This window comes from Coenobita brevimanus, chromosome 114 (genome assembly GCF_032717465.1).
Source record: "Coenobita brevimanus isolate Jiangsu-jjx chromosome 114, ASM3271746v2, whole genome shotgun sequence".
In the NCBI taxonomy this organism is placed as follows: domain Eukaryota; kingdom Metazoa; phylum Arthropoda; class Malacostraca; order Decapoda; family Coenobitidae; genus Coenobita; species Coenobita brevimanus.
The window spans coordinates 7,172,791-7,184,850 of NC_137067.1; the positions used below are offsets into that span (position 1 = coordinate 7,172,791).

Below are 12,060 nucleotides of genomic sequence, written 5' to 3' on the forward strand. Positions count from 1 at the left end.
TCGGAGCGGCTACTGGCTGTCTCCTGACAAAGGCGGGAGCAGCTACCAGCCGTCTCCTTGTTACCTCCGGAGCGGTTGTAGGCCGTCAGGAGGGTCGAGCGGCTACAGGCCGACTCAGGGGCACCTTCAGAGCTGCTACAGGCCATCTCCTGACGAAGGCGGGAGCAGCTACCGGCCGTCTCCTTCTTACCTCTAGAGTGGCTGCAGGTCGTCTACTGTAGGAGGGTCAAGTGGCTACCGGCCATCTCATTAGGGGCACCTTCAGAGCGGCTTCTGGCCATCTCCTGACGAAGGCGGGAGCGGCTACCAGCCATCTCCTTGTTACCTCCACAGTGGCTGCAGGCCGTCTCCTGTAGGAGGATTGAGCGGCTACTGGCCATCTCAGGGTTGCTGACTGGAGCTGGAGTAACAGCTCCATCCCGTGGTTGTCAGTGGTCAGCTCGCCTGGAAGGTAGTCTCGTATTCCTGCTATGGTGGTGGCGGGCTAGCTCTGGGAGGCGGACTTATGTCCCTGTAGCCCGGAGTCCAGGCACGCGGTATATGCTCCTCTGTGGGCTCCTTCTGGGGGTGTTGGGTTGCTGTCGGTGATATTATACTGCATTTTAATGAGGTCATCCACTAGTACTTGAATTGTGTCAAGCGGTTGCCAAAGAAAGACTGGTCTATTCCACCACTTAGAATTTTTGTTGATCATGGTTTGTACCGGCATGCCTCGTGATGCATAGTCAGCTGGATTATTTTCTGTTTCAACATACTTCCAATATGCTGGAGATGTTTGATCTCTCATTTGCTGAACTCGGTTTGCAACATGCACATGGAATTTCTTAGCATCACTACAGATATAGCCTAGTACTACTTTGCTATCAGCCCAAAATACTTCTTTGACATCTTGGTAATTCAGCTGTCTTCCCAGAACTGCGTGAACTCTCACTGACACAACTGCTGCTGCAAGCTATAACCTTGGAATAGTGATGGTTCAAAGGGGTGCCACTCTTGATTTTGCCATTACAGGTGCACAGTGCATCTGACCTTTGTCATTAATCAGTCTAATGTAAGAGCACTGTCCATAGCCTTCCTGACTAGCATCTGAGAAGTGATGAATCTCAACTGCTTCGGTTTCTCCAAATGCTTCAGGTTCGTAACATCTTGGTATTATCATTTGTTGCAACAAGTGTAGCTCATTTCTCCACTGTTCCCACATAGACATTATGTTTTCTGGTACAGTATCATCCAACTTACTCCATCTTTACATAAGTCTTGGAGTATTCATTTCCCATTTAAGGGATTAATCCCCGAGCTAGACCTCATCAGATCATATAGCCCTGCTAGGGTTACAGGAGAGCACTACCCCTCCCAGCACAGCAGCCACCTGGCGGGGCGCAAACTCGCAACCTCACGATTACGAGCCCGACACCCTACCACTGAGCTACCGCGCTCCCCTTTTCCCATTTAAAATGAAATGAGATACTAAACCTAGGGGATCAGATATACAGCTTACAGTTGATAAAACACCTCTTCTTATTACAGGCCTACTACTTAAATTGATTCTAAACTGAAATGAGTCAGATTCAACACATCACTCTTCTCCACGTGTTCTTTCAATAGACAGTGAGTCCTTGCTGAGATTTAAGCTCTTGATGCCTCCTGCCATTACTTCTGGACTGATGGCTGCCAATACTTCCTTGTTGTTGAACAAGAACTATGAAGCTTGAAGCCTCCCTTCATGCACATTGCCTTACCGCCATTAATCAGCTGAACAGCTTCAGCTGCTGTGGGTACAGACTTTAACCCATCATCTTCATAAAAATCATTTTTGACAAAATTAGCTGCATCAGATCCAAACTCAAGGTCATTATCATCAGCTATTTTCTTTAATGCGAAATTTGCAACACTTTTTTTTCAATAGCAGAACAGAGGAAGGAAAAACAAATGAATAAAAAAAAATAATCCGTACACCAGATTACTAGCGTCCTCCATTGATGAAAAAAAAAAAATCTGTAAAACAGTTGGATTTGAACAGCTGTGGGTTGAAGTTTGGGGGGAAACAACTCCAGGGAAGCGAGTTCCGGAAAGATGCAGTTCGGGGAATAAAAGAATTCTGATAGGCAGAAGTTTTGCAATATGGCTGTGTGACATTCCAGTCATATGCGCTACCAGATGCAATTGTGCCGACAGCGACTGCTGCAGACACAGTTCATGCTCTTCGGTGGAGAAGTGCAAGTTTGACCCTATACTTGACAAATATCCGTGGTCTTAGTACCAATTCGAACTCAGTTCACTTTCTTCTTCAATCAGTATCCCCTCTAGCCCTGTTCCTCACAGAATCCCAAATCTCTCCCTCTCCTGAAATATCTCTGTTATGCTGGATGTTTTAGGCCGACTTCTCGTTCTAAAGACACCAGCAACTGAGAGCGGTCCTCTTTCTAGACCAGAAGTAGAACACCTACAAAGGAACAGGGCATAAAAACTCGACAGGATACCTTAACACATCTGTTGTCTCAGTTCAATTCCCTTTCAATATACATACAAAGATACACTGAACATGGATGGGATAAAGCGACAGGTTAATTATACTAGCATAACATATCACATGGGCACGGTGTTTATGCCTGAGTCAATACATGAGAGAATATCACACAGCCATGGGGACACTGTTTATACACTCGATCTCTTTGGACTCTACGTAGTAGGTTGGTCTCTTTGGTCACACACTAAGATATTCTCTGGTTCTGGGATGCTTAGACATAGACACAGTATGCTGGATACACTGGAACAGAGACTTTTAGAGGTAGAGCTTCTGTCTCTGCTTAATATCACTCGTAGTCACTTTCACTATTAAGTCTTTAGCATGACACTGGGATCTGGGGACGTCGTCACTGGACTGCTGAGGCCTGGGTTTAACTGAGGTGGTGCCCGGGAGTGGGAGGGAGCCCTTCTGGGGAGCCCCTCTGCAGGAGGCACAGGACAGTTCTCGGGGGCGTGGCTGCCCGGGCACGTGTCTGGTCTGGGGTGCAGGGAGGCCCTCTTCTATTCGGGCCTCGACCTGGTGAGGGGCCCTTGGGGCTGGGGCCAAACAGCGTCAGAAGTCGGGCCCACTGCTTCTTCTCCTAGCGGAGGGCTGACAGTGAGTGGGGTCAGAGCGGTCCTGCCTTGGGGTCTGCAGGCTGGCCCTGGGAGACCTGGAACTGCGGTCGCCTCTAGGTTGGGGCGCTGTCAGGGGTTGGCTGCAGCACCTCACCCACAGGGTGTCCGTCAGGATCTGGCGTCGTCCAGGGGCAGACTGTAGGGCGTGAACCCTGCCTTTGGAGACAGGACTTCCCCACCACTCCCAGAACGGCAGCACCTCCAAGGAACCACACCTGGAGGGAGAGAGAGAAGGGCGTCCCACGCAGCTGTGGGGTATAGAGTGGGCCGTGCAAGGGACCTTCCCTTCTGGAAGAATCTTCAGGACTGTGGATGAAGGGCATACAGTGGCCGTCGTCACGGCTCCATAGCCCCTTGGGTAGCAGCAGAAGGACGTACAGTGGCCATTCCTTCCCCAGCGAGTACAGTGGCCGTCACCATGGGGCTGCTCCCGAAGAAGGAAGGGGCAGATGAGGGACGTGCAGTGGCCGTTCCCTCCCCGGTGCATACAGTGGCCATCACCGTGGGTCTGCCTGCCCACCGGGAAGTAGCTGAGGGATGTACAGTGGCCGTTCCCTCCCCGATGCATACAGTGGCCGTCGTAGCAGCTCCATTCCTCCTGCCTTTGCCTGTTGGTGTGTGCTCAATAGCTGCCACACTGAGGCGGGCTCCAGATGTGGCTGCAGCAGAAGGACGTACAGTGGCCGTTCCCTCCCCGGTACATACAGTGGCCGTTACCGTGGTGCTGCCTGGGACTGTTTCTGGAGCAGTCCCATCCCGATCCTGACGAGGGTTGGTCCGGCCAAGAAGTAGTTTCGCATTTCTGCGACGTCGTGGTTGGGTAGGTTGAGGGGAAGAGGGACACAAGATTGGGGCGCACCTGAGCCTGTCTTGCTCTGGGCCAGTGTTGCATTCACCTGGCCCACCGTGGTGTCCTCTTGGAGTGGGGATAGGGCTGCGGCTCCGTAGCGGGGTGGGGGGTCCGGCAGCGGGAGAGCACATTTTAATCTCCATTTTGTTCTCCTGGCTACCGTCTCCTCACAAACTTCCGTAATAAGGCTGGCACCTGTTGTTATATCAAGTCTAAGATTGCAGGTGAAACTGTTTTGAACTTTACTTCAGCTAATATTGATTATTCACTGTATAAACTAAATTATCTAAATGTTATTAAATACTGTACATATATATGTAGTTTATTGTTCTCCCAGTGCTTCTTCAGGACCCAGCGTATTTGACTCCATATCCACACAGTTGACTAACCATGACTTCACCCTTAGTACTGACATTACCATTTTGGGTGATCTGAACATAAATAATGTAGAATGGTTATTGCATTCTGCCGGCACTGACGATACTGCTCTAGGATGCGAGCTGCCTTCAGAATCGTTTAATCTCATGCAGTTGGTAAAGCAACTAGCCAGAATACCAGATAATACTGACCATAACGCCTGTCTCTTGAATCTATTCCTGACAAATAATCCAGAACAATACAGGATAGAAGTACTGTCACCACTTGGATCCTCTGACCACAGTCTTTTCAAAGCCTCACTAGTTAGTTCACCCAAACCTTCCCGTTCTGAACCTGTCAGGGTGACCCGATGGCACTTTGATGGGGCAGACTGGGATGGATCCGGAAAATATCTTGCTGATATTCCATGGCAGTCTTTCTGCTCTAGTGACATCAATCTTACCTAGTCCCACGTTAACGACTTAATACAAGCTGGTATGAAATTGTCCATGCCAAGTCAACAGTTCATTAAAACATCACACTCCCCAAAATGGTTTGAGAGCAACTGTCCCACAGCAACGGCCCGAAAGTCATTAACATATAACTCATACTTAATATAAAAGACATCTGACTCACTCAGTCACTTTAAAATTGCTAGAAATCATGCTAAAACAGTAACTGAAATATCGACCGTGGCAACTGAGCACCACCAGGACAGAGCAACACCCCACCCCAGGAGGTGAGCACAGAGGGGCTCTGAGGGTGCGCGCAATGTCAAGGCAGTACAAAAGTATGTCCCCAACTACCTTGCACCCCTATTCCCTGGAACAGACTCAGCAGGAGTGCCGCAGTCCACGTGCATTACCCTCCGACCGGATTAGCCCTCGACAGGTTCGGGGTGGGGCTGAAAAGACAGTCCCGAGCAGCACCCCTGTGATGGTCTCTAGCTGCACAAACTAGGAGACAGCCTCTAGCCACTCCAAAATAGTGACAGCCTCTACAGTAGCCACACACCAAACGTGACAGGCTCCAGCCACATGCCAAAACGTGATGGCCTCCAGCTGCACACCAAAACGTGATGGCCTCCAGCTGCATAACCATAGAGATGGCCTACAGCTGCTCAGGTGCTGCTCGACTTCCCCCTCCTGCAGAAACCAGTGACGGCCTCCAGCCGTGCCTGGGGAGAGATAGGTGTGTCCCCTTTCCTTCTGCAGCTGCCTGTGGGAGTATGACACCGGTGACGGCCTCCAGCTGCACCAGCAGGCAGGTGACGGCCTCCACCTGCTCCTCGACTGCACGTCACTCCCCCTGCAGGACACAGGTGATGGCCTCCAGCCGCACCAATGGTCAGGTGACGGCCTCCGCCAACACCTCGCCCACGGTCCTGTTAAGAAGTAGGGCCTCACTGATGGCCTCCAGCCGCACCGACAGGGAAGGGACGGCCTCTAACCGCCCTCCCACTGTTGCCTACGGGACCTCAGCAATGGCCTCAAGCTGCACCAGGGAGAGGCATCACCACCAAAGCCTCTCACCCACTGTGACTTCCCCAGCGAAGGACGACCCTTGCTCAGCTCTCCCATCCTGTAGCCAAGTGGGACGTTCCTCTGCCCTTCTCCACTGAGGCAGCCCCCAGGAGGAACCTCCCTACCTGGAAGAAGTGTGGCGATGTCCCGTGCTGTCCCTGGGAGTGTGTGCCATCCAGCCGGCACCTGTGGGAGATGACCTCCTGACGGACTCCTGCTGGAGGCGACGTCGCAGTCTGACCCTGACAGCGGCCGGACAGAAGGGGGACCACAGACGCTGGACTCCTAAGGGCACCCCTACAACCCCGGGGCACAACCTCTCCAGAGCCAGATGACGGCAACCTCCTCCCCAGCGTAGGCACAGACAAGCTCGTCTGCTTGAACTGTTTTTTTTTTTATGCGAGGAAGAAGGAACCAAAGGCCATGAGCCTGCAGTAACAGTTCCCTCCAAGAGAAAAACAAAATACAATAGAGAGCCAAATTCAAGATCCGATCATTTTCAGATGCCTGGACACACTGCTTTTGAAAGACTGGAGATCATAGGCAGCAGGAAATACAGACAGAGGGAGACAGTTCCAGAGTTGACCTGTTGCATAAATGAAAGACTGGGAGTAACGGTTAACTCTTGCATTAGAGAGTTGGACACAAAAGGGATGAGAGTTTGCTGCCAGACGGGTGCTACGTGCCCATTGTAGAGGTGGAGGAATGCAAGCAGACAGTTCAGAGGAGCAGTGACCATTAAAGTAGCGATAGAAAAGAGATAAAGATGCAACAGTGCGGCGAAGAGACAGAGGTTGAAGGGAGTCAGTAAGAAGAGGAGAGTTAATGAGACAAAAAGCCTTTGACTCCACCCTATTGAGAAGAGCTGTATGTGGGGAGCCTCCCCACAAATGAGAGTTGTACTCCACACAGGGGCGGACAAAATCCCTGTATAGAGTCAACAATTGTGCAGGGGTAAAGAAAGAGCAGAGTCGGCTTAGCACACCCAATCTCTTGGAAGCAGATTTTACAAGAGATGTAATATGATCTTTCCAAGATAAGTCCTGAGTAAATGAAACCCCAAGCATGTTCAAGGATGATGCAGGATTAAGCTGAATATTATTAAACATTAGTGGGTATACCTGTGGAAGATTTTGTCAGGTCTTAGATGCATTAAAAACAACCATTTTATTTTTACCCCAATCAGAGATACGAGCCAAGTCATACATTAGGTGTGCCATAGCCTCATCCCTTGTTTGTTGAAGTAACTGTTGAGATGGGCGTTGTGGGACCCGAATGGAAAGGTGAAGGGTGGAGTCATCAGCGTATGAGTGGATAGGGTTAGATGTACAGCTTAGAAGATCATTGATGAATAAAAGGAAGAGAGTTGGTGATAGGACAGAGCCCTGAGGAACACCACTGTTGATAGAGCTAGGAGAAGAACAATGGCCGTCTACAACAGTGGCTATAGAATGACCAGAAAGGAAGCTAGCGATGAAGGCACAGATAGAAGGATAGAAACCGTAGGAGGGCAGTTTGGAAATTAAAGATTTATGCCAGACTCGATCGAAAGCCTTTGAGATGTCAAGTACAATGGCAAAGCTTTCGCCAAAGTCCCGAAAGGACTTGGTCCAGGCTCCAAGGACCAGAGTACCCCGCCAGGCCCCATGAGTAGAGGGCCTCCCACCACACCCGACCACAGCTCCCAGCAAATGACATCACCTTTGAGGGTCATCCCGTGGCCCTTGAGAGAAGGACACCAGACGGGATCCCTCCAACACCTGGCCAACACCTGGAGACCACCTGGCCCCTGCAGCCTAGCTGGAGTCCCCTGGCCTGCCCAGTGTAATAGTGACTGACCAGACCTATAGTGACTGTAGTGCTCTTGACATATACATAATATACAGCGTCGAAATAGTGCCCTAGTGACTATGTAGTATGCCTACGTGTCTATGTGTGTAGCACAGTTGATAGTAAATAGCATCTTGTACAACTCCCGTCCATATTGTATGAAGGTTGTAATTTGGATAATACACGTGTAAGGTTGTTGTCCAGAGTTTTTATGTCCTGCTCTTCACGTTGTGTATTCTAGCTCTGGTCTTGAAAGAGGACCCCTGCTCTATCTCTGGTGTTTCTAGGACGAGAAGTCACCCTTAAAACACCTTGCCTAACACTGGTGGCCAGCAGTGATTCTTGACCCGGGCAGAATACAGGGAGGAGCAAACAGGGACAACAGCAAAAATGACAACAAAACCTCACGTACAGTTGCCTTAATTCGTCCAGGAACAATATGACATACACTCATACCTATCTACAATCAAACCACTGCTGGACATAGGGTTCGAGGACGACAGACAAAAAATAGCAGTCACCTTACCCCTCTTGGGCAAAGCAGCAGCCAGCATCGCACCCAAAGTCGTCCAGGAGCTAACGAGGGCGAACTTTACTAAAATAGTGATCCAGGCCAGAACGCCATCACTAGGAAGAGTTGTGGCACTCTCGCAACTCAACAGTTTAACCTATGATGGAAACCTGGATGACACTCATCCAGGCCAGGTGACTCATCACCGCCGCATACCCAGAAATGGATGTATTAACCCGGGAACAACACACAGTCAACACACTACTAAGTTCTCCCCAGTATGGTCAAAGAACATTTTACAATACAAGACCCTATAGGAGACCTAGATCAAGACATCCAGCTCATACAACGCCTCCTAATCTCCCGCGTCACCCCACAACAGATCAACGTCATCAGTAAATTTTCCACACAAAGACCAGCACCACAACAAATCTCGGCCACCCTCAACCCACACCAACCCCAAGGCAACATGCAACCTACCCAGGGTGCACCCTCCCACCACCAAGCACCCCAACCCTAAGGAGAACCAGACTTTAATTTCCATTAACCTGTGGGAATTTACCGCTTGCAGCCACAGATGTCCACTCCATGGCGTCAGAGAACAATTAAAGGCTGCCAGGCGTAGACCAGCCACCCAGGGACGACGAAATATGTCCTCCCTCGATAACGGGGGCCCTGTGGATGACAACGCACCCACCGGGGACACCAACCCCGGGGAAATAAAGCCAGAGGAAGACGAGATCCCACAGCAGCTGGATTTTTTAGGCCAGTCCCCGCACCTCCCCACAGTGGTGGAGGCCACCTCTCAGAAATACCTTCCCCCAGTCTACGACAAGATAAGACTGAACAGGGTAAAAGCGAGGTTACTGGTCAACATGGGAGCGGCCAGATCCTGCCTCTACAGTCATTTTTACTCCTGTAATAAGTCGGCTTTTGGCCCGCTTTTCCTTACGTCAGCTCATCTCGTGGACGAAAGGGATGGCCCCCTATCCATCTGTGGGGAAACCCGGGCCCTACGCACCAACTAGTCTCTACCCAGCAGAAGTTTATTGTGTTCAACTCGACCCACCGTGCGTATGACAGATATCTGGGGTTGGACCTCCAGCAGAAGTTACGTGCGAAGATCGACTGCCACAAGCTGCAGCTCCAATTCCGGAATCCCCCAGACCCCCCTCCCACTCCCCCCGAGTCCATGTGCACATGCAGAGCCCCCCGTCACCTCCCTCCCCCCCTGTTTCCCCTTTAGCTCCTTCCCCACCCCACCCCCCCACCCCACCTTCTCAGGAACCATTGCATCTGCTCCAACGATCCTCACCACCACGAGGCATGGTTACATCTAAAGAGGCCTACTGAAGCTTCCATCCTGTTCTCCCCCGACCTACCACCTGGAACCCTCTCAGCTTGTCTGCTGTCCCCCACCTTCCTCCCCTCCCACATTGCCGCAGTCAGAATAGCCAACATCTCTCCACCCCCTCACGCTACCTAGGGAATTCATAGTGGGAGAGATGGAAGAGGCCGAGCCTTGGGCCCCCCCCCCACTCCCCTCTCACTGCCCTGCCATCCATACCTGATCATCTCTCCCCCCATCAGGCGGATAGCCTCCACCGCCTTCTCCTGGACTTCCAAGACCTCTTTGCGTCAGGTCCTACCAACATCGGCCACACCACCTACCTGACGCATGAAATACATACCACAGGACTGCCCACCCGCCAACCATCGTGGTGAAAAATACCAAAACAACGGGCTGAGGAAGACTGGCAGGTCCAGGAAGTGCTCAATGCCTGTGCGGTATCACCTTCCACCAGCCCGTGGTCCTTCCCTGTCGTCCTCATCAAGAAGAAAGACGGTACCATGTGTTTTTGCATGGACTACCGCCGATTGAACGACGTAAACACCAAGGACACCACGCCCCTTCCCAGGATAGACGACTCCCTACATGGAGCCTCTTGGTTCTTGACCTTAGACCTCCAATTGGGATATTGCCAAGTCTCCGTACATCCTGAGGACAGGGGGAAAACTTCATTTTCCACTAACAATGGGAAACACTATGAGTTCAACGTTCTACCCTATGGACTCTGCAACGCCCCCGCCACCTTTTCTAGGTCAATGGAGTCTGTCATGAGCGGCCTCACCTGAGAAATCTGCCTGGTCTACCTGGACGATGCAATTATTTTCAGCAAACCATGGGCCAATCACCACCAATGCCTCAGGAAAGTTTTTCTGCGTATCCACCAGGCCAGCCTCAAGCTCAGGCCCTCCAAGTGCGTCCTGGCAGCACGAAACGTCGCCTTCCTGGGGCACGTCATCTCTAAGGATGGAATCTCTCCCGACCCCGACAATCTGCATGCCATAGCAGACCTTCCTCTGCCACGAGACGTTCACGAAGTCCGCGCCTTCCTGGGCCTCACATCGTACTATCAGCACTTCGTGAAAGGGTTCCCCGACATCGCCAAACCCCTCCATGATTTGACTGAAAAGGGCGAGCCTTTTACCTGGACCAACGAGTGTAGAACTGCTTTCCAAGCAGTAAAGAGCAAACTCGTCACCGCCCCGATCATTGCCTTCCCCGACTACACCCTGCCCTTAGGTCAATACACGGATGTATCCTTCATAGCGATCGGCACTGTCCTCGCCCAGGTACAGCAAGGGTGAGAACACATCATCACCTGTGCCAGCTGCACCGTCAACCAAGCCAAAAGAAATTTCACCGCTACAAAAAAGAGAGTGCCAGGGCATCTTCTGGGTGCTAGAACACTTCCGGGCCTATCTGTCGGGTACGAACATCACTACCATCACAGACCACCACTCACTCCAGTGGCATTGGCAATCTGACACACACAATTCCCAGCTTATTAGATGGAGGGAAACACTAGAAGAATTTAACTACACGATCTCCTACTGCCCCTTCAAACTGCACACTAACACCGACACCCTATCCCAACTGCCAATCAACACGATCCATGGCGAACCTGAACTTCTACAATAGTGGCGCAACAAAGACTGCCCTCAATGGCTGCTGCCACACCTGTTCTCTAAACTCCACTAGCAGGGCGACCACCTATTTACCCAGTCGGGACATATAGTGCTCGACCCCAAGACCACCTTGGACACCATGACGCACCTCCACTCTGACAACAGAGTGGGCATCAAAAAACTGCTACAGGTATTTAATGATGCCTACTGGACCCCTAACTCCTCCAACCTAGCCAGACAAGTCACCCAGTCTTGCCAGGCCTGCACACTAGGCAAAGATACCACCCACACACCAGGCCCGTCAAGGAACATCACTGCCCACAAACCCTGGCAATTACTATCTGTCGACGTAGTGGGCCCCCTACCAGCCAAATCTGGCTATAGGTATATCATCACTTTCGTGGATACCCATTCAAAATTCCTCATCGCCAGCCCAGCCAAGGAACACCACGCCGTAGCCGTGGCTGACTCCCTCGTCCACCATGTCTTCCCCTATTTTGGGATTCCCCAGGCCCTGCACTCCGACAATTCCCCGAAGTTCATTAGCACCATGTGACAAGAGCTCACAAACATCTTTGGCTACCTCCTCTCACACTTCTCCCCATCCCGGCCCCAAGGAAACGGCATATGTGAGAGGAGCCACTTCACCCTCATGAACCAGATCCAGACCCAAATAGAGGAATCCAAAAACAAGGCCTGGCCAGCCCACATCAAAATTGTTCAATGGGGGATCAATTCTTGCCCCCGAGACGATGGTATACCTCCCCACAGAAGGGTATTCAGGGAGGCCCCCCTCCTCCTGCCCCTATGACAACACCTGCAGCCTCCCGCCACATCCCCCATGTCCGACCCTATCTACCACCTCAAGAGGT

The 12,060-nt window shown here is 51.4% G+C and overlaps 1 protein-coding gene across 1 annotated transcript; it reads left to right on the forward strand.

The window, feature by feature from the left end:
• The first annotated feature begins 8,865 nt into the window (after positions 1-8,865).
• On the forward strand, positions 8,866-11,744 carry LOC145418459 (uncharacterized). Its single transcript, XM_080286876.1, has 3 exons — positions 8,866-9,003; positions 10,451-10,852; positions 11,262-11,744. The coding sequence occupies exons 1-3, from the start codon at positions 8,866-8,868 to the stop codon at positions 11,742-11,744; spliced, it is 1,023 nt and encodes a 340-aa protein (XP_080143002.1).
• Positions 11,745-12,060: the final 316 nt, after the last annotated feature.

Coding starts and splice junctions, on each gene's coding strand:
- LOC145418459 (XM_080286876.1), top strand. CDS start 8,866: ATGTCCTCCCTCGATAACGGGGGCCCTGTGGATGACAACGCACCCACC. Junction 9,004..10,450: donor AGTCCCCGCACCTCCCCACA/GTGGTGGAGGCC, acceptor CGTATCCACCAG/GCCAGCCTCAAGCTCAGGCC. Junction 10,853..11,261: donor TCGGCACTGTCCTCGCCCAG/GTACAGCAAGGG, acceptor AAACTCCACTAG/CAGGGCGACCACCTATTTAC.